A 22,126-nucleotide genomic window follows, 5' to 3' on the forward strand; every position below is an offset into this window, starting at 1 on the left:
ATTTATTATTATTATTATTATTTATTATTTATTATTTATTATTTATTATTTATTATTTATTATTTATTATTTATTATTTATTATTTATTTTTTATTTATTTATTATTATTTTATTATTTATTATTTATTATTTATTATCTATTATATATTATCTATTACTTATTATCTATTATCTATTATTTATTATTTATTATCAATTATTTATTATTTATTATCTATTACCAGAGAATACTTTTGCAGGAAATTTTTCAGGGCCAACGCCAAAAACATTACTCGAGGGACTAAGTCTATGTCTTGAAACTTGTCTAGGCCTATCCTCCACCACATTTGCTTGCTCAGTTGTGGTGAAAGGCATTACTTGTTTATTAGCATTGCCCAAGTATTCAACTAACCACTTTTTCTTAGGGGTTTGCAACAATAAAACTTTTCTTTCTTTTTTGGGAGGAGAAAACACGGGACAATAATCAATAACATGCTCATCACTGTCACAGAATGAGCATCCCACTGAAAAATCTTCATACCAGATTAAGTAACCACAATCAACACCACCAACATGTTTAATTTCTGCAAATCTTATTTTATGCCTCAATAAGGATCTATAGAATCAAGCTTTATCAAAGAGCCAATAGAATTTGCAACAAATAGATTTACAACAAACTCAAAATTAAGTAATTTAGTAGGAAAATGAGGGATTCTTACCTACAGATCAACCCATTTAATCTCTTCCAAAAAGGGATCAAAGTGTGCCCTTTAAGAATAAATGACATACAGCTCACCCCATAACATGTCGTAACCTTTCAGACCATACAAGATAGAGATCACCAGGATTAGCAAATCGAATGAAAACCCAATGATTACCCATATCAAGAACTCCACATCACCTTTACAAAAGTTCCAATCTGCCATAGTTCTGAAAAGGATAGTTCTCATATCAATATTCTCACCCAACATTTTACCCACAAGACAAGACTGAGACATATCTACTATATTTTGATGGACTTGTGGTAAGTCATCTAATATTATCGTCTCGGGGAAAGAGGGGGGACCAGGGGGATTAAGGGTAACAACGTTTAAACAATCTTTACTAGTTTCCTAAAGATCTTCCCACTTACTGTTCATACAGATACCAAGGAAAATCAAGTTGTGTGGGGCATGATGTGAGTAAAGTAGGAGAGAGAAAGGGGTTAAGATAAATAAACAAATAAAAAGGGGTTAAAGTAGGAGAGAGAAAGGGAGTAAAATTGAAATAATAATGTAATGGTGGACCACATGATAGTGACATGAGAGGGTAAATAGGGAAATTTGTTTTGCCAAATAAGGAATAAAGCAAAAGAGGGAAGATCTTTTGGAAACACCCTTAAACGGAAAGAGGGAAGATCTTTAGGAAACGGAGGGAGTATCACATTATATAAGATTACTTATGTCATTCTTTGTTTTTTTTTTCTTTCAAGGATCAAGATGATGGTGAAGGAAAAGAAGCCAAGGATCATTTAAATTAGTACAACTCGTAAAGATATTAATGATTTGAAAACGCCTTGTAAAAGATATATTTCTTTTGTTATGTTTTTTTTGTAAGGTTTGAAGAAGTTGATAGTAGACATTATCTAATTGACTTATTTTATTTGTGATCGAACATAATATTTTAGTGTGTATTTAATCATTAGTTAATTAAGACAGATATTAACATTATTATATATTATTGGTCCTTTCTACCTAAATATTTTTTATTGGAAAATTGCTTATAATATATTATATTTGATCTATGTTCAATTAAATTGTGGCTATTATTATTAGATGTTTTTTCTAGGCTAAAATCTCGACACTTTTTCGTGTTAAGAGTTCTTTTGGCTCCAAAAATTTATTTGTGGAGGTAAAATAATCTTGACGCTGGATTGTGTCTCGAGCATATTGCGCGACGCAAAAAAGTGTTGAGAAACTCAACACAAAAAAGTGTCACAAGTCATAAGCATATTTCGAGACGTAGAAATGCGTTGAGAAACTCAACACAAAAAAGCGTCACAAGTCATAACTTGACGTGTCTCTGCGTTGAGAATCTTAATGCAGTAATGAGTCGAGAATTCTCCACGCGTGAAATCTCGACGCTTTTACATTGCGTTGAGAATCAATTTCTCAACACTTTTTTCCGTCCAGAATATTGAGGAAAAGCGTTGAGAAAACACTCGTTTTCTAGTAGTGATTATATAGAAAATTCCACCTCACCAATGAGCTAAAATTGTACCTTAATCGACTTGCAGCAGAGTTCTTTCTAATCGTATTTAATTAGTGGCGGAGGTACATGTGGTCATTGTTGGTCACGTGACCAACTAATATTTTGAAAAAAAAAAAATCATTTGAGCGCTCATTCTCTCACGCACAAACCCTAACTCTTTCTCTCACCTTCTCCTTCTCAAATTGGCGAATCCCACGACCCAACAGAAGAACTGAAGAAGCGTTCACTTCCACCGATTCGCCGGTCCAATCATCTTCAATCCTTCGTCGTCGGCGCCTCGACGATTGAGTTGTTCACTCGTTCAGCCACTCGCCCACTCGTGAGTCGTGAGTCGTGAGTTCAGATCTGAAGATCTTCGTCCAATCGTCGTCACTCGTGACTCGTCGCCGGTCACTCTTCCTCTTCACTTCATCATTTCTTGTTGTTTATTTGTTGTTTATTTGCTGCTTCATTTTTACAATTTCTCCATGTTTGATTCTGTTAGGGTTTTGGACTAATTGGTATTTGGTACTTGGTAGGTTGTGGTACTTGGTAGGTTTTGGACTGATTGGTATTTGGTATTTGGTAGGCAATTTTGAGAAGGGAAGTGAAGTTTCTAGGTTCGACTTTGAGGGACGAGAGTGTGAAGGTGCAGATATCGATCTTGGTATAGATAGTCCTCAACAGATTAATTCTAAGATAGTATGTGGTATGAAAATGAGTTCTCTTTGGTTCTGACTTTTGAGTGCTATGATAATATTTTCTACGCATTCTCTTATTTTTTCCAGTAAATAATTCCATGACATCGCTAGCAATCTAATCATGTAATGCAATTGAGCTACAAACCTTTATAATACAGTGGCTAATTGGTGAATGATGACTATGACGTTATGAACATTGGATTAGCTTTGAAGGTTTGATTGATTGTGCAGGTAATGCACTAAAACCCTTGTTTTAGGATTTTTAGAATTGGACGTATCATGTGAAGTTTTCGGAGAGGCCATGAATTAGCCTTTGGTTTTATGTGTTTTATGTGCTGGTGGAATTAGTTGGAGATGGATAGAATTCCTTCTAATGTGAAATTATTTGGTATATATGCATAATGCGTTGATATGAGATTAAATTTGCATCGTTTAACTAAATTTGATTGTATCTAATTAAAAAATTATAATTTAAATTTAAGAATGAAAAGAAAGAAAACGCAACCGAAGATCTCAAGTTTTTTTTTACTAAATCGGTATCAAAACATGAAAACTCGTCGACAACAATTGTAACATTTTTTAGGTACTATTTTATTGTAATATGAACTATTATTAGTCATAAATTGATTTTATTTGAAGTATTTTTTTTTGAACATGTACTCGTATTCGTCTCTGTGCAACCTAGTCAGTAGTGACCAACTATTCATAAATTCCTGGATCCGCCACTGTATTTAATGCAAATGCCCAAATAATGGACAAACATCCAACTTCAGCATGCCAAAATATATTAAATCGAATTACCAACATAGCACTGAGAGGCGAAATGATGAAAGTAAACCAAAAATATTTAAGGACACTCACACTCAATTGGGGGAATAAATGACTCATCACATCCCCGAAAAATAAAACCCCAACCCTAGCTCGAAATTTGTACTTGAAACCTATAAACTAGATCCACCTAATCAAATAAGAGATGGGTTTAGCTACTTTCGAACAGAAAAGTAATGAGAGTACTCCATAGCGACACTCATAGCCTAGCCAACATTTAGGAAGGCAATTAACAGAGCTATTACTATTTTTCACGCTACTGTAATAATGACAGAAGAGAGGGAGCAGATTAACAACAAATTTGGGTAACCGAAAACCCATAATTAAGGCTAATGACAGATCTTTCGTGTTGAAATAACATTTACACTAGTGGAAAAAACCTTATATGTCACTTAGTAACAGATATAGTTTTTATAAAACGCATCCGAAAATGGACATTAAAAATGGGAGGAAAAGCTGGGAAGACAATCTGATGTGATCATTTGTGGACCGCATTAGATTTTAGAATCTGATGCGGTTTTTTTAATCTGATCTAGTTCACAACACCGGTTCAGATTTTCGTTATTTTTTTTTAAAAAAAACTGGCGTGGCCTAATTTAGGACACTATGACCCATTTTCTTTTATGGCCCAATTTCTTTGTTAACCCCCACCCTCTGCTCTTCCACTGACCCACTCCCACCCTATTCCCTCTCTCCTCTCTTCGTCCCAACCACAAAACCCCAAACACCCCACCACTCCGGTTCATGAGATCGGTAAACCGCCACGAATCCCAGCCAAGATATGGTCGTCCTCTCTCAGCCGCCACTCTTTCACGATCACGAAAAGCAACGAATCGCCACAAGATATCGGAAACCGCCACGAATACCACGAACAGCAACGAACCGTCACGAATCGCCACAAGATATGGTCGTCCTCTCCCAGCCACGAAGTCAATTCGAGTATCCTCACACCCACGAAACGCACTTGCTCTCTCTCTTCTCTTCTTCCTCATTCGACTGCTACTCCCAACTCATTCGGCTTCCTTATTTACGTTTTGGAGCAACTCAGTGGTCAGACTCCTGTTTACTCCAAAGGTATGAATGAAGCTTTTTTTTAGATTTAATTTAGTTTTCTAAATTCCATTTTTTATTCCTTGAGTTTTTCCGGTATGAACGAATGAATGATAAATTGAAATGGTTGTGTTTGAATGTTTAGGTTATTGTAGTTCAATTTCTGCTGTTAATGTATTGCATTTAGGCCTGGTTATTGGGTGGGTCGGGGCGGGTCGGGGCGGGTCGGGGCGGGTCGGGGCGGGTCATTAGCGGGGCGGGTCAGTTGAGGATTAGGTCTAAATGGTCAGGGGCGGGTGCGGGTCAGGCTTAACTTAAAGCGGGTCATTAGCGGGTCAAGCCCACTTGAACTTGTTTTCCCCAACATTAAACATAACAATAAAACGACAATAATTATACCATTAAACGTAACCCAAAATCTGAAAACAAACCAAATTATCTCAACACTAAAAATATTCCTTCAATCCAAAAATAATAAAAAAGAAACAACAAAAACTTAAGCTTCTCGTATCTGAAACATGGAAAACTGATGTAGGTACAGTATTACATATTTTCCTCTGTTTATATAGGCCATCATTCATGGCTTCATGCTCCAAATACCTTCAGCAGATCAAACAGCTTCTCAGCAACATATTTCTCAGTAAATAACATGTAAGGAAAATCTGCACCTATTTTTTTTATGTTCAAGACCATGAGCTACGAAGAGAGTATTAAAAATTTTCATAAGGGTATAAGCAAAATTAAAGTTATACTACTGTACAGTGCTACACTATACTTGTTGGGATTGAGGATTAAAAGGTGTCGCTGACTGATGACATGAATTGGCATTATCAGTTGCCCTCAAGTTCAAGATTCTACATAGCCTCTAACAACATATATAGCCCTCCACACTCAGGCCACAGATCCTAGTCAAAATTCAGAAAATATAATAGTCAGCTGGTGTGGGACATAAAATTCATCAACCAAAACCCACCAACTATACGAATATGAACACGTAAATATTATTCCCATACCGTATTAAAATTGCAAGATAAGCAGATGCAAAAGGTAGAGAAAGATTAACACGTAAACATATTACCTAAAAAAAGGGATCCACGTCGTCTTCCTCTTCTCCATCAATTTCATCGTCTAACCCATAATCAACCTCCTCCGTATCTTCAATGTTGTCTTTGCACGATGCCAATCTTGCATACATACTAGAGCTTGAACTGTTTTCGACTTCAAGGAGCTACAAGAGGCCGAAATAGTCTTTCCTTCAATACTAAAGGCGGATTCCGAAGCCACAGTACTCACGGGAATAGTCAACAAATCTCGTGCCATTTTTGAAAGAACAGGATATCTCACAGAACTTTGATGCCAAAACTCTAAAATGTCTAACTCACAATTGAGATCAAGAACATCATCATCTAAATACATGTCGAGTTGTGATTTTCCCACTTGATACCTACTACTACTAACAAATTGGTCATAGTCATCAAAATAATTTTTAGTACCTAACCTTGAAGAGGGAGAAGGCAATGCTACAACAGGTGAGACGCCAACGTATTGCAACTTGTAATCATTATACAATCCAATCAATGCAGTCAATACGTCATTAACTCTTCTTGAACCCTCATCATTACCGAAAAACTTACAACAACAATACTCCACAAACTTAACCTTATACCTTGGGTCAAGAATTGCAGCACAAGACAAGTATATGTTGTATTGAGACCAATATTTGTCAAATTTCGAAAGTATAGGTTGGATCATTTCCTTTAGAAATTCATAAGGACCATTTGCCGCCTCAACTAAGTGATGATGCACCATCCACGCACCTTTAAAATACAAGTTTGAAATGGGATGTTTAACAGCCGAAAACATGCAAGTAACTTGATAAAACTCTAAAAAGTCATGAATTACCCTCACTTTATCCAACTCCTCTTCTAAAGGAACAAAAGTTTTGAATGGTGCATAATTTGAACCTAAATGAATGAAGACATCCTTGAAAAAAAGTGTAGTACCAAGCATATGATAAGTAAAATTCCACCTAACTTGCATATCAAGATTCAATTTCTTTCTCCCATCCAAGTGGAAAATTCTTTCAGCACAATCATAAAGCTCGGTACTTCTATGAGAGGATCTAGTAATCATTTTTATCAAGGAGCGAATTTTATCCAAAATGTCACTTATATAATCTACCCATTTTGCTCAACAAGATTCACAATATGAGCACAACATCTCACATGAAACAAACACTCACCATAAGCTAATCCTCCCCTAGGAAGTAGGAACAAGACGCCTTCTCAAAGTAGATATCATCACATCATTGTAGGTTGCATTATCTACGGTGATAAAAAGTATCTTGTTATCCAATTTCCATTGAGTAAGAAACAAAGCAATTTCAATAGCAATACTTACACCATCATATGGGGGAGCTAAAGCCGTAAACCTAACAATCCTCTTATGGAGTTTCCATCTATCATCGACAAAATGGGCAGTTACACAAATAAATTGTTGCCTAGTATGATTACATTTCCAATTATATGTTGTTAAAGAAACTCGACCCGAAACTTTAGACAACATATCTTTCAATTCATCCCTTTCTACCACATAAGAAGACAATTAATCCCTTTTTGCAGTTGCACGACCAAATGGAACAAAGTTACGGTTAGCTCTAGCCATCATTCTCTTAAATCCATTTTCTTCAACTATAGAAAAAGAAGAGCTCCTTCTACTATGAAATTAATAATATCTGAGCTAAGCTCAGCTATATTAAACACATAATTATCCCCATCACTATCATCCTCATTCGTAAGTTCAAGAGGCCTAAGTAAACATCTTTCTAAGTGTCGCTTTAAGTGAGAAGGGCCATCATCACGTTGTGCCGACAATTCTAAATTACAATGTGTGCAAGTAGCTATTCTCTCACATTGAGCATTCTTTCCTTCGATAAGTTCTTTCCAAACTTTAGACCTTTTCTTTCTCTTTCGTTGCTGAGGCACGCCATACTCAGTATACCCATCATCACGTTCTGTCCCCGTTAAGTTAGTAGCATCATCCCCCATCATTCTTAAATATGATGGTGCATATAAACAATTTGATAAGTTAATTAGTTTATGAATTAAACACATAAACCAAAAAAACACTACTGTACATATTATATAAGCAGAAGCACCAAAGAAGCAGCACTGACAAGGACAACACTCAAGGGCTTCAGTCACCATCTGTATCACTCCAGAGAATCATCCAGAAAAATGCCTAACATGGGAAAATTTGAATAATCAGATTATCTGCTATTTCAGAAGCCTGAACAAGGTCCCAGATTGGTTGCGACTGCTTCAAAAATCAGAATACTACAGTTTTTGTTGCCAAATCCACTATTTTCACCCAGAAAGAGAGTGTTGGAATTATAAATTTAAGTTCAAATGTTAGTTTAATTTCTTTGGTAATTGTGCATCAGCAAACAGCAAAGTTCAATGAGGATTAATAACAGTCCAAACTCCAAAGGCAGGAATACAGTCCAAACTCCAAAGGTAGGTACAGGACCTAAACTGGGAAAGTTAGTAGCAGTACATAACATACAGATTTACAACTTTAATAATATAAGACTTTAGATAAAACAGGAAGAAGGGTAACAGATGATTGAAAGATATAGACAACCCCTTACGATCAAAGTAAACTCAGATAATCATGTCGGACACAATACATGTCTAAGAGCCCTCTATTTTATGAAAATTTTCCATGACTTCTAAAATGAAGTGTCAAAGTAACATAGTGTTCATATAATGAATAGCCTATGTTGTTCAAATAATTAAATTTGACACAGTCCTATTGCGAATGCATCAGTCGGAACATGATTTAAACTAGACGTGCCAAAAGGAATCTCCATAGAATCTCCAGCAATGCATTCCATTATAGGAAATCAAAAGTCGGAACAAAAGGAAACGCTTTCAGACAGAGCACAATAAACCCTTGACTTACATAACTTAAGTTCACAATAATGGGCCATCTCATGACAATATGAAACACTTTGACAGGAAAGGAGCAGAAACTGCAAATGATAATAATCAGGCCATCCATACAAGGCATAGATGAAAATTGCCAAACCATAACTACCCAGGTGCCCCACAAGAATGTCTTGCCTACACAATTTAGAATATGAGGTCTCAACCTATGTTACTCCGACACGGATACGGGTGTCGTATCCAAGTAGGGATCGGAGGATCCGACACCCTACTCCAAAAATTTGGCCGACACTCTGACACGGTCAATAGAGTGTCTTGACCAATATTTTAGACACGTCAATGATTGAAAGTGTCGGAAAAAAATTCCGACACTTTATTTTAATAAAAATAAAATGATTAGTAATATATTTAGAAAATAGTAAAATTTATCTATTATACTCTTTTTGTTTTTATATTAAACAATATACACTTTTGCTTTAAAGTAAAAGCCACCTGGGCCCAGATGAGGTGTCAATGTGATACAAAGTTTATCAAGACAGAGGCCCATAAGAAAAATATCCTTTGAGCGTTCCCCAACAGAAAGAAAAAAAACACGCGTCTCTTCATCTTCAAGATAAATTGAGCGTCTTCTCTGCTTTTTCTGTCGCCGGCAGCCGGTAGCCGCCCGCCATCGCTCTCTCTTCTCTCTTCATCTCTTCTCACGCATACCATTCTGTGCGGATTAACCTCCTGAGTAAAAGCCCTAACAAAGTATGAAAAAATTTCGTGTAATTCGACCTCAACTAGCAGATCTAGGGTTTATCTTGTAAACCCTAAATTTTAAATTTTGAAGAGAATTCAACAAAATAGGTATATTTTCACCCTTTTCTCTGCGTTTTTCTTCTTACTTTTGTCAAATGGGTGTCCGGTAGGCGACACTTTTCCGATACGGGTATCGACACCCATTTCCAGGCGTGTCGCGCGTCGTGTCGCGCGTCGTGTTGAGTCGACACGCGACACGCGAGGTTGATTAGGGTGTCGGAGTAACGTAGGTCTCAACAACAAGGATTAAGAGTGCGATATGATTTTATTTTGAAAAAATTATATATACATATTTTTTGCAGATTATCTCTTTAAAACCTAAGTCCCTACAGAAATTTGTGAAATTTAACAACAAACATGACAAGCAGCTCATGTAACAACTAAGATATCGATTAGTTTAAAAAAAAAAATTTGGAATAAAAAACCCCCAAATTTTCAATCCAAATCCCCAAAAGATATCGATTTTGCCGGGAAATAAAAAAAATAGTCTTACTTAGCGACAAATTGAACATGATTTCTCATACAAAAACAAACATAATTTCCCTAATTTGATTTCTACCAACAACAATAAAATTTCTACATTCAAATTAAAACTAAATTCGCAAAAGAAGAGAAGATATACATTCGACAACATACCTTGGAGATTCGTTCCTTAAACGATTTCCCTAATTTGATTTTAATCGATTCAAATTTTGATGGAGGAAAAGAGAGTGAAATTTTTGCCCTAAGTTTTTCCCCAAAATTTTGTCGACTAAAAGAGAAAGGAGAGAGGAGAGAGAGAGGAGAGAGAAAAAAATGAGACCCCTTTACTAATTTTAGTGGACAATAGTAGTTTAAAATGGGTTGTCCAATAAGATCCAATAAGGGCCCTTTCCATTTAAAACCCAATAATAGCCATGTTCATTAAGGAATAAAGGGTCATAAAGTCCTTTAATAATGGCCCGACGCTTATGCCATTGGACAACCCTGTCCAATAACCAGGCCTAGTTGGTGCACACTTCCTTTATGGGTTAAAACTTAAAACTTCAAACCTCTGTCTTAATTCTTAAGGCATCATCTCATCCCTCTCTTAATTTCCCACTAATTTCCCTCATTTCTAGGGTTTTCAAATTTTCGATAATCCTCAAATCAAAATCAAAATCAAAAGATGCGATTAGTCCACGATTAAGAAGTATAATCTGCTCAGTTCTTGATTTCTTGTATCATGGCCGGTGAGGAAGAATTCGACGTCGTATTGAGTGATGTAGAGGAGGAGGAACTTCCGCCGGAGGAAATTAAACTCGCTGGAAAATCATCGGAATCCAGAATTTCCGTGGAGAAATTCAATGAATTACTCGGCGAATTCGATCGCGAGAAGAAAGCAAGAATTGCGGCAGAAAACTCGAAATCGGAACTCGAGGTTCGATTTAATCGGCTGAAAACACATGCTCATGAGGCGATTAAGAAGCGAGACGAGGCGAATAAAGAGAGAGAAGAGACAGTTAGAGCAAATGAGAAGCTCAGTAATGAGTTGATGGAAGTGAACAAGGCGAAAGACAAGGTTTCGAAGCGATTCGACGAAGCAATGAAAGTGAAAGAGTCGTCGAAGGCGGAAATTGAGGGTGCTGCTCAAATGTTGGTGACAGGGATTGAGAATATTACTTAATCATATTAAGAATTTTTCAGGTGGAGGTCTGCCAAGGTCTCAGAAGTATACTGGATTGCTTGCTGTTGATTATGGGGTGATAAAGAGGACGAATGAGATCGTCGAGGAGGTGGTTAAGCAGATTGATTCGATTACCAAGTCGAGAGATGAGGCTCGGGAGATGATGGAGCAGAGGAATTATGAAATTGCTATCGAGGTTTCGGAGATGGAGGCAATGATAAGTCGGTTGAGGGACGAGGTGGGGGAGAAGAGTAGTCGAATTGAGGGTTTGGAGAAGGGCCTTGCCGAGAAAGAAGGGAGGTTGGAAGAGATTGAGAGTGGGATGTTGGAGAGGATTGGTTCGGTTGAAAACGAGAGGGATGAGTTGAGGAACTTAGTGGATGAGTATGAGGGTAGGATAAGGGATTTGGAGTTGGATATTGAGAAGCAAAGGCCTTTGTTACTTGAGCAGTTGGGGTTTGTGTCGAAAATTCATGATCAATTGTATAATGTGATCAAGATCGTGGATGCTAATAATGGGGATCAGTCAGAGTTGTCGGAGTCCTTATTTGTTCCTCAGAGACAGGATTGGAAGAGAATATCCAGGCGTCATTGGCTGGTTTGGAATCGATTTACGAACTATGCAGAATTGTTATTGCAAAGACGAGAGACATTGTGGAAGAAAAGAGTCGTGAGGTGAAGAGCTTAAATGAAATGGTCCCTCGATTGTTTAGGAAGAAGGAGCACGTAGGAGTGTTGCTAAGAAGTGCTATGTAGATTGAGCTCTTCTTCAACATCTAAAACAAATGATGTGTTTCAAGTTGCAGAAAATGGTTTGAGAGAAGCCGAAATTGAGTTTAAGTTTGATCATGTTATTGAGGATGCTAGTAAAGAAGGTGCACAGGAGACCAAAGATGATGAAATATATGCCCTGGTAAAGATGCTCGATATTCATATACAATTTATGTTTGAATTACTTTCATTTTTATCATATTCATGGCGAATTATCTTTTTGATGCTGTCCAGGCTGGTCCTTTAGAGAGTATCATCAAGGAGGCACAGCTTCAGATTATTGAGCTTCAACATTCAGTGGACGAGCTAAGGTACACTTGCAATCTCTTATAACCTAAAACTTGCTTGTATGCACTTTGCTATTGCTGGCATTATCGAACTTCAGCTGTTGGTCATTACATCTGTTTCATATGCCGAAATAGTCTCTCCGCTCCATGATTTCTGCTGGTTTACAACATGTTTGGTCAGCAAGTATAGATAGAACTGGAAGGGAGGGAAGAAGGATTTACATTTTGCTTTATATTAACATAGCTTAGTGACCAAAACAATGACATTATAGGATGAGTTGAGAGATTAAGGGAAGAAGAACCAGGTTTAAGAAGAAAACCACTAAGATATGACTGAATTAATGCTAATCTAGGTGATTAATCGCCGATTACAGCCTCGCCAATCTTTCGAGAGGAATGGCACTCTCCCAAGCTAAAACCACTAACCACTCCACCATTTTCAACATGCTTTCTTCTTTCTAATTACCACTATATATATATATATATATATATATATATATATATATATATATATAACTTTCCCTAACAAACTATCTAACTTATTCCTTAAGCTAACTAATAAAGACTAGTAAAATACCCTTACCTGCTAAATATTGATTCACAACATTACCGGCCCCTCAAAGTTTTTCACCTTGTCCTCAAGGTGGGTAGTAGTCTGCACTCGATTCCCTGCCTCTGTAATGGTGATCAGGGCCATCCTTGATGCCTGGCTTCCATTGCTTTTGAAGCTTCTTAGTGGTGAGTGAGTCTTTGTATCTCCTCTGAAAGGACAGCAAAACAATAGTGCTCGAAAATGTCATGAGGTGGAGGTGAGGTTTGTAGGAAATTGGTTTGGCCCGATGAGATGGATGAGGCTCTGGGTCAAAAATTTTAAATATGAAATTGGGGCCTAATGTTTGGTTGTAGTTATGAAAAGATGTGTTGGGTGGTTTGATTTTGCAGAGTGAAAGATGAATTTGGGAGGTAAAATAATGGGTGGAGTGAGTAGGAGATAGGCTGGGTAGAATATTGAGGTGTGAGGTGGGATAATTGGGTTTTAAAAACTGAGATGCGAAAGTGGGTATTGAAATAATAGATGTATTGGGTAGGGCCGTGAGTTGGGTAGAGAAGTTGGGTATTGACAGTGGGGATGGGTTATTGTAAAGTATGTTGGGTAGAATGGATTGAGGGGTAGAAGACTTAGATTTTAAAAGATAGATTATGGAAGTAGGCCTTGTTTTGTTGAGCCCATGTAAAATTCTGTCCTCATTTAATGAGTCACTACTGGACTCATTAGGGTAGTGCAATTTGAATTTTCTTACACCTTAATTTTCTTCCAAGTCACATTGCACTTCTTGAGTCAGCCATTTGGTTAATGACAAACCTGGCCTTATCAGTATATTCTAGATTCTTCTCCAAAGCCACGAAGGAACCAAGGTGGCTGCTCCTATACTCCACCCTTTATGATTTTTTTTTTCTGCAACAAGGGCCACCTTCAAAGCACCACATTTCACCACCAGACTTTTCGTCGATGAAAACATTCGAATCCACTGCACTCTTTGGAGCTTCTTCTATACTCCACTTCTGGAGTTTTCTGCAGCAAGCAATCTGGTGTGTACCACCATATTCCACCACCAGGATTACTGCTACGCCGAATCCCGTACCGGGGACGGGTACGGGATGGATTCGCCGTGGATTCGTCCCCAAAACGAACTGCGATGGATGGGTACGTAGGTTTGGATTGGGTACGGATGGGCTGAAACTAGGTACGTGGTGGGGACGGATTTAGAGGAATAGAAACGTACCCAGTTAGTTTTAATAGAATATGAAGGGCAGAAGAGGCAAAAATCAGATGTAAGGTTTTCTTAAAATTTTCAAACTCTCTCACCTGAACATAGAAGAGACTATAGACTGAAGTTCGTCGCAGCAACACATAGTCGCCCACCGTCGCCGGCCGCCACCTCCGACAACTCCTCCTTCGTCGCAGCCACTAGATAATTCTCGCATGAATTAAAGTCCTTTCTTGCGGTAGAAAATAGAAATGTCGATTTTTTATTTTGATACCTGATACCTCCCTTCTCTTTTCTTTTAAAAAAATTATTATAGTGTACTATTGGAGACTGGAATAATGGAGTTAGTGGAGTACAGCTGTGACTTTTTTTTTCTTACAACTCATTTATGTTTATGTTGTAAAGTGTAGTATGTAAAGTGTAAACCCACGAGTCAAGTGACTGCTGAAATTTTTCTTGATTTCTTCCCTTTTTCTTTATTTAATCTTTGACTTTTCAACTCTTCTAATAATGATATTTTTTTGGAAGAAGATGAAAACTTATCAATGCACTACTTCATAAATAAGAAATATTATTATTTAATATTTACTTCTAATTATGACTCGAATTTTTTTAAGGATGATTGAAAAATAAGTTTTTTAATATATATACCGAATCCTAGCCGTACCCGTTTTTTAAAATTTTGATTTTGCCGTTTTCCATCCCCGTACCTGTACCCGTTCCCGTATCCGTATCCGTGCTACCTAGGCTGGCGAAGCTATTTTTACCCATAAAATTTCCAGGTCCTCCTCAAGACCAGCTTGCCTCCGACCCGTCCTTCACAAATCTTTCTCGTTCCCTATTGAAGCCACCATAAGTGGTGGTTCCCTCACCAAACTTGCCATTTCCAACCAAAAGACCTGGTTCACTGATGTGAATCTAAAATCACCCTCCAAAGGATTGGATGATGATTCTAAACTTACGAACAATAGAATACTCACTTTGACAAGAAATCACTCGAAACAAGGGATAGTACCAAAACACAAGAACACACTCAATGTTTTGGGGTTCTAGGTCAGAGATAAGACTCACTCAATCTCTCCTAGGCTTATCACTCAAGACTCACTCAAAGTAATAAGGGTTAGCAATACTTGAGACAAACTCAAAGTAAAAACTATAAACACAAAGGTTTTTTTTATAAACTCCAATCTGAACTTCTCATTGCTTAAGCTCTCCTTATATAGGAAATAGGAGCAGCCAAATGAAGTACCAAACACACAAAAAAACAACTAGCAATCAATCCTAAGCTACGGTTTTAGGAGCTCCAAATGCTCCTTGATTTACGCCCCTAGTAACTCCTTTTTAATGGGGCTATTACAAGGAGGTTACAGCAGCATTTCTTCACCCTAATATGATGCTTAGACTTCCCTAATAATCAGCAACCACACGCCTAACATGAGCTTTTACTTGATGAGTAAGCTCATGATTTATTACAACTCAAAACAAAGAAAAACAAATAGATTAAATAGGAATCCAAACAGAACTTGGACTTCCTTTACAACCATGCTTGAAGCCCAAACAGAACTCGGGCCTTTCAATGTTTCACGTTACTTTCAATCCGACATCCAAGTTAAGCAAGTAAAAACACCACTGGAAAAAGCTCAACACGTCCAACTTCAAGCAGCAACTCGTTGGGCCTTTAATCAACATCTCATGTAATGCAACACTTGAATTTGGCCTAAAACGTGTCCAAATCAAGTGTTTGACCACTTTTTCCGTAGGTTCAGAATGTGAACTTATTGATAGACATATTAAAGTCCACGAAATGAGCCAAATTGACCGAATTATGGCTGTTGGAAATATAAGTATCAACACTAATGCATGGGCTTTTCTCATGGATTTTGGGCTTGCATCATTCACCACCGGATCCACTCCCTCTGGCCCCACCTTTCTCGAACTTTCTTCCACCATGCTTGCTTCCAACCGAATCAGCTCCCCATGTATATACTCCAGCGAAATCACCATGTTTTCCTCCAACTATTCCGCCGCTCAGTGGATCTTCGCCGATGCGATATACTTTAAAATTAATTTCAAGGGCATTCTTCTTCAGATCTGACTCGTTCACTTCAAATATCAGTTGGTTGCCTTCCTCTTCAAGTTTAGACACCATCGAAGGCAGAAATTGAGGAAGAAAAAGAGATTGATAAATTGAAATTACAGAAAAAGTAAATGATATTCAAGCTTTCGAGAGGCTTTGATTCTCAACAAACTATCTGACTTATTTAACTTATTCCTCAAGCTAACTAATAAAGAGACTCCCTAAAATACCCTTACCCCTAAATATCGATTCATAACACATTTTTCTTCCAAAATTTTCTAGCCTTGCAAGGTATTGGTTTATTGGAAGGGGATTGGAAATAGACTTCTCCAACTCCCTTCTCAATTCCATATTCAAACAAAGGATACTGGATTCCCTACTCCTCTTTCCCTCCCCCTTTTTTTTATCCAAATTCCTAGAGGTTAGAGATTCATGTGATGTGAAGATAATGATTCTTGGCCCTCAATTTATAGTCCTAATATTTGCACATCTGGGCTGAGACATATGCGGATATGCCTCATTTTGGTTGTATCTGGCTGAATTAGGTATGTTGCCTGTTGGCAATAATAGGTCTTCCTGCCCAAACTCATATAATGATTCCCCAAGTGCACTTTATATATTTGCATTAGTGAAAATGGATAAATGATGTGTTGGGGGAGTGGGGCTTGGAACTTCCTATTGCCTGGTCTTTGTCTTGTCAAATCTCTGCTCTGCTTTAAGGCTATAAACTTTCCAGTCTTTGCCTCTACCTTTCCGGTACTACGGTTGAGTAAATTCACCAGTGTGCACTTTATATGATTTTTTTTGTGTCCTTTGCTTTGATGGTTTGCTGTAGCTCACTTTGATGGTTAGTAGGAGCGTGTCAATCTTGAAAATTGATAGTCATTAATTTTTTAGTTGTTAAAGTTGCACTGGTCAAGATTGCTTTGAACTCTTTCTCAGCATTAGAATTCAGCACTACATTAGCATGATTAATATATTCTTGTATACTATCATAATTGTTAACCCATTGCCTCCAACGGGGCGCTTACCTAATGTGGTGAATGGGTTTATTGTGATATGTATTGCCACCACATTCCATTCTTGTGGAACTATCAAGTATCAACCATAGTGTCATTGTATGAGGGAGTAGTGAATAGAGTGTGACACTGAGACACTTCCAACATTTTGAACGGCTTTGAATAATTTGGTACACATAGAAAAGCTTGGATATATATGTTGGAAATTTCATTGAGCTTAAATGTCTAAGACTTCTGAATAGTCTGAGTAACTTAGCTAGTTAGTGGTAATCTTTCTTACTCTCTATGTGTGTCACTGTGTGAATGCTTCAAATGAAAAATCTTTGAAAAATATTTAAAGTAATCCTGAGGGAAGCTTGTGGAAAAAAGTAATGGCATTGCACCAAAAATAAAATAGCACAACTAAAACCAATACCCGAGTATAGTTGCACAGCACTAGATACAACAGGTAAAGAGATTGCCTGTTTCCTCTAGGTTCCTACTTTGTTATCTTCTAGGTATTAGTGATTGTGCTAATTCTAGCTTTCCCCAATCCTGTGCAAAAAAGTGACACTTTGGGCCTTTGCTAATCACCACAAGTGACAACAACAACAATGTCAAAGCCTTAATCCCAATAAGATGGAGTCAGTTGTATGAGTCAAGATTTTAACTTTGGTGGTCACTTTTTGTTTGTGTGATTAAAAGGTGTATTGTTTCTGTGCTGCTGAAATAGGAGCATGAATGATCTATAGTGTTTTGATTTGTGTTTCCTTTGTTGGCTTAAGGGCAGAGTCACATTTACTTAAAGAACATGTGGAGACTCAATCCAAGGAGATCAGCCAAAGAAAGCATCGTATGGAGGAACTTGAAGAGAAGGAACGACAATCAAATGAAAATGTAATCTTCTTACCACCCCATGTGATCAATACGTTATACAACGATGATATTCAAGAAATTTAATATGAAGGGATTATGCATTTCATCATCATTCATTGGTCAAATCTAGTGGTAGACCATTATATGCATTACTTCTTTTCGATTTGATCTATCATTTTCTTAGATTGAAGCCTTGAAGGGCTTATGATAGATATTGCTGGTGCTGAAGAGGAAATTACAAGATGGAAGGTGGCAGCAGAACAAGAGGCTGCTGCTGGAAGAGCTGTTGAGCAGGAATTCCTTGCGCAGGTATATTACTTGATGCTCTAATAATTTAGAACATCTCACAAACTAAATTAATTGTGACTAACATGTCCTTCCAGTCAATTGGGTCTCCATGGCTGGTTTGACATTTGGATGTTACTTTGTAACATAACAACCTCAGAAAAAGGCATTCTTGTTATGCCAGGGTAAGCCATGGAACCTTATCAAAATTTGAATTGTTATTCATTTGAATCACTAAGGAATGGAACGAAAATATTTTTGTAATCATGATCCTGGATTTTTCAAATAAGATCAAATCTACTTTTTATTTAATGACACACTTCACTTCAATTAAAGTTATTAGAGTGAGCAATCAGATTCATTTTTATAAATAAAATAGTTTGGGGTCATTGAATATGACAATCCGTTAGGCTTTTATACAATTGGATGGAAAGGTTCTATGAATCGCATTTTACTATATGGAATAATTTATGTTACTATGACTTGGGTGTCTTTTTTTTTTAAAGTGAATGTTACGAAGTTATACGACATCTACAATAGAAGTCAGAAACTAACAAATACATATCAGATTGAAAGAAACTTAATCCTAATCTAACAAAGCCACGATTGATGAGAAAAACAAACCTTGTAAATACCCTCTTTCACATTGTTGTCTCATGCAACATTCTACGAGGGAGTGTAAAGACCTGATATAGTTTTGAGGTAGAACTAGATTTAATTCAACTGATTGTAGCTGCAAAATTGACATTTGTTGCAACCCAGCACAAATTCCTATCAACAAAACAACCTTTGACCGGGGATCGGGGATTGGAAGAAGCCAAAAACTATACTCACAACCCCTACAAATAAGGATACAACCCCCACAAGAGAGGAGATAAAACAAGCCCACATCACAGACATGGGACTTACTAAAAACAACGAAATAGCGGAAAAACAAAAACCAAGTAGAACGGCGGGAGGGGAGCTTGCCGATAGCCAGGAAGCGCCGCGGAAGCGTTGGCGGCGGCGAGCTCCTCTAAGATGGTGAAACCTTTAGGGGAAGGAAAACTAGAAAGAGGGAAGAGAAAAAAGTTTAAGACTTGGGTATCTAGTATAGGTACATATCCAAGTCTTTGACATGTCATTTTGGAAGGGGAAACTGTCCTTGATTTAGCGTGGGTGGTGTCAAAAACTTTTTGCATGTGCTTTCTATGTTATAAATGCTAGTATTCACATTTCAAGTTGTTCTAGTTCTTGAAGTCTGATCTCGAGCCCATTTGTGGACATAACAACAATTCTATCTGCTTAATCCCCATCTTTTTCGTTTGTACTTTGAACCTGTGGTTAATGCCCGACTGGGGCAAGTAATATTAATTGAAGAGTAACAATGTAACATAAAGGAAGTTTGATGTGTATTTATGAGTTCGAGTATGGAGTTTTGTTTACTTTGAGTATCCCTTTTCTGCTAGGATTGGAAGTACTGTATTTGCTGTATTCATACAATTGAGTCCTTGTGTAAGCATGTGTTACATTTCGGAAATACTGGAGTCATATGTGTTGGATGCTTGTGCATTTGGAATACTGTTGCACATACCATGTCAATGTGCAATAGTTGCTTAACCAGTCAATTTGAAGGTCTTTAGTTCGTCCCTTGAGCAGTTTTGGTATGGCGATCAAACTTATTGGCTAATTGGTAGATCTCAGGTGTTTAGAGCTTCCTCTTTCAAATCAACCTTTTGGTAAAGGTTCTGGTCTAGTGGCTCTTAAGGACACTTTGTATATGTGCACTTCTCAATCAATAGAAGCTGGGAATTTATGGTTTTTTTTTTTGAGGGGGGGGGGGGGAAGGTAGTTAATATCATCAGTAATAGTTATATGGTTCTTGTATGCTTGTTCATGGAATATCAGTGACATAGCTGCACATTGAAGATCTCAAATCTCACATCTACTAGTGTATCACCTGAACTGTAGCGCAATTTCCATACTCTTGTGTACTGTGTTTGTTCTGGGATGCTTGGTGACAAGCTTGACAACTAAACGCACATTGAATCTTTTTCTGACATCTATGGGCATAGTAGGGATGAGGGAGCTGTCTTGTATTTCTTTTTATGAAAGGACCGTCTTCTATTTTTTCCTGAGGTATCCTTATATGTTATATCAAGCGGTACAATTTGACACTGTGATTACATTGTAGGTTCCAATCTCTCTACTCTCTGTATGGTATCAGTTGCATGTTCGTTATTTTAAGATTTCCGTCATTCGTGAATTTTTTTACTGTAACGTAAGAAGTATTCATATTGCTATTAGTAAAGCACTGAGGTATTTTAGATTCCAAGGTATGAAGTGAGGAACAAAAAACTTCAAGAATGACTTATCCTTATCTTACCAAACCATGGGCCCAAGTGCCTAACCAATTCCCGATGTCCTTAGTCCTTAACAGGACATAAAAATATGTTTACTATCAAAAACGTCTGTGTCAAAGAAAAGATAAGTGAGTCCTGAAGAGAATCAGACAACCTTGAAAGAGCTTCAAAAAAAGTAGCAAAAAGTACATAACAATGCATGTCTGATCCAATGAAATGTTGGTGGGGAGGTGACAAATCTGCAGCTTTCTGGGTTGGGGAACTTCCAGACATGACAATTTACAGCAATTAGTGGTAAATCTACTAGAGTTTTGCGGGTTTTCATTGAAATTACATGTGGGTTTTGGCAGAAATATAGAGGGTTCTTGAGCTATTTGTCTACAAGAATGGCTTCTAGATGGAAAAGTTGGTTCTTGCTTTAAAAAGAACTTTCTGCCAGAATAATCAAATGGGCTTCTTGGCGGAAATTTGAGAGGTTTCTCGCCCTTGAGATCTTTAGGATTTATTGTTCTTTTGGGGTGGAGTTTCTATTTCCCTGTTTATTGTTGTACAAGGTGATGTATGGATCTACAAGTGTAAATATTAGTATTTAAGTTTTTATTCTTTGCTTTTGCCTATTCTTTCAGTAGGGAAAGGAGAGGAGAAATAAGTGAAGATAGTTTCTGGGTTAACTTTTGTTTTTGTTATATTTTCTTTTGTTTTTTTCCCCTAATAATTATTTTGGATGTGATCCTAGGCGTGTGACTAAATGACTTTTTTCTATGCTGTAACTGCAGATATCTTCCATGAAGCAAGAAGTTGAGGAGACAAAGCAAACAATGATAGACTTGGAGAAAAAACTCAAATTCAAGGAGGAGAAAAAGCAAACAATGATAGACTTGGAGAAAAATCATTGAGGTTGGCAGACACTAGAGCATCTAGATTGAGGGATAGAGTGGAAGAACTGACTCGCCAGATTGAGAACTTGGACAACAAAGATGATATCAGTAACAGAACTCGCCCGAGATATGTATGCTGGCCATGGGAGTGGCTTGGGATCGACTTTGTTGGTATGCGACGGCCAATTGATATGCCGGAACAGCAAAGTTCGAATGAAATGGAGCTGTCGGAACCGCTTTTGTGATTATTTTAGTCTTGTTTTTGGGTTTCATGATTTTGATCAATTTATTCATCTCATCTGGGTTTTCTTTGTATAAAAAAGATATTGTAGGCTGTAGCTTCATATTATTGGTATTCTTCACAGTTCTGTCCATAGAGCACATAAAGTTGTGAGACCTTGTTAACTTACCAACACCTAGGAAGTAGGTGATTCTACTTTGCCTTTGAAGTTTGAACCAAGTCAAAAAAAAAAAATTCTGTCATCCAAGAATCAACAATTTTTCTCTCTTTTCTATCCCGCTTTTCTCCAGCTTTGTTATATTAGCAGTTTCTTTAACAATGAGCAAGTCAATACCTTCTCTCTTTAGTTTCTCTCTTCTAGATTTCCACAACTAAAACAGGAGTGGAACAACTTTTTTATTTTTACACAAAAGAGAGATAT

The 22,126-nt window shown here is 37.3% G+C and overlaps 1 protein-coding gene and 1 pseudogene across 1 annotated transcript; one reads left to right on the forward strand and one right to left on the reverse strand.

Moving 5' to 3' along the window:
- The first annotated feature begins 4,672 nt into the window (after positions 1–4,672).
- On the forward strand, positions 4,673–21,913 carry LOC125499105 (uncharacterized; annotated as a pseudogene).
- Positions 5,917–6,921, reverse strand: LOC130591865 (zinc finger BED domain-containing protein DAYSLEEPER-like). Its single transcript, XM_057395809.1, has one exon. The coding sequence runs from the start codon at positions 6,919–6,921 to the stop codon at positions 5,917–5,919; it is 1,005 nt and encodes a 334-aa protein (XP_057251792.1).
- Positions 21,914–22,126: the final 213 nt, after the last annotated feature.

Source organism: Beta vulgaris, chromosome 6, assembly GCF_026745355.1.
Source record: "Beta vulgaris subsp. vulgaris cultivar EL10 chromosome 6, EL10.2, whole genome shotgun sequence".
NCBI classification, from domain to species: domain Eukaryota; kingdom Viridiplantae; phylum Streptophyta; class Magnoliopsida; order Caryophyllales; family Amaranthaceae; genus Beta; species Beta vulgaris.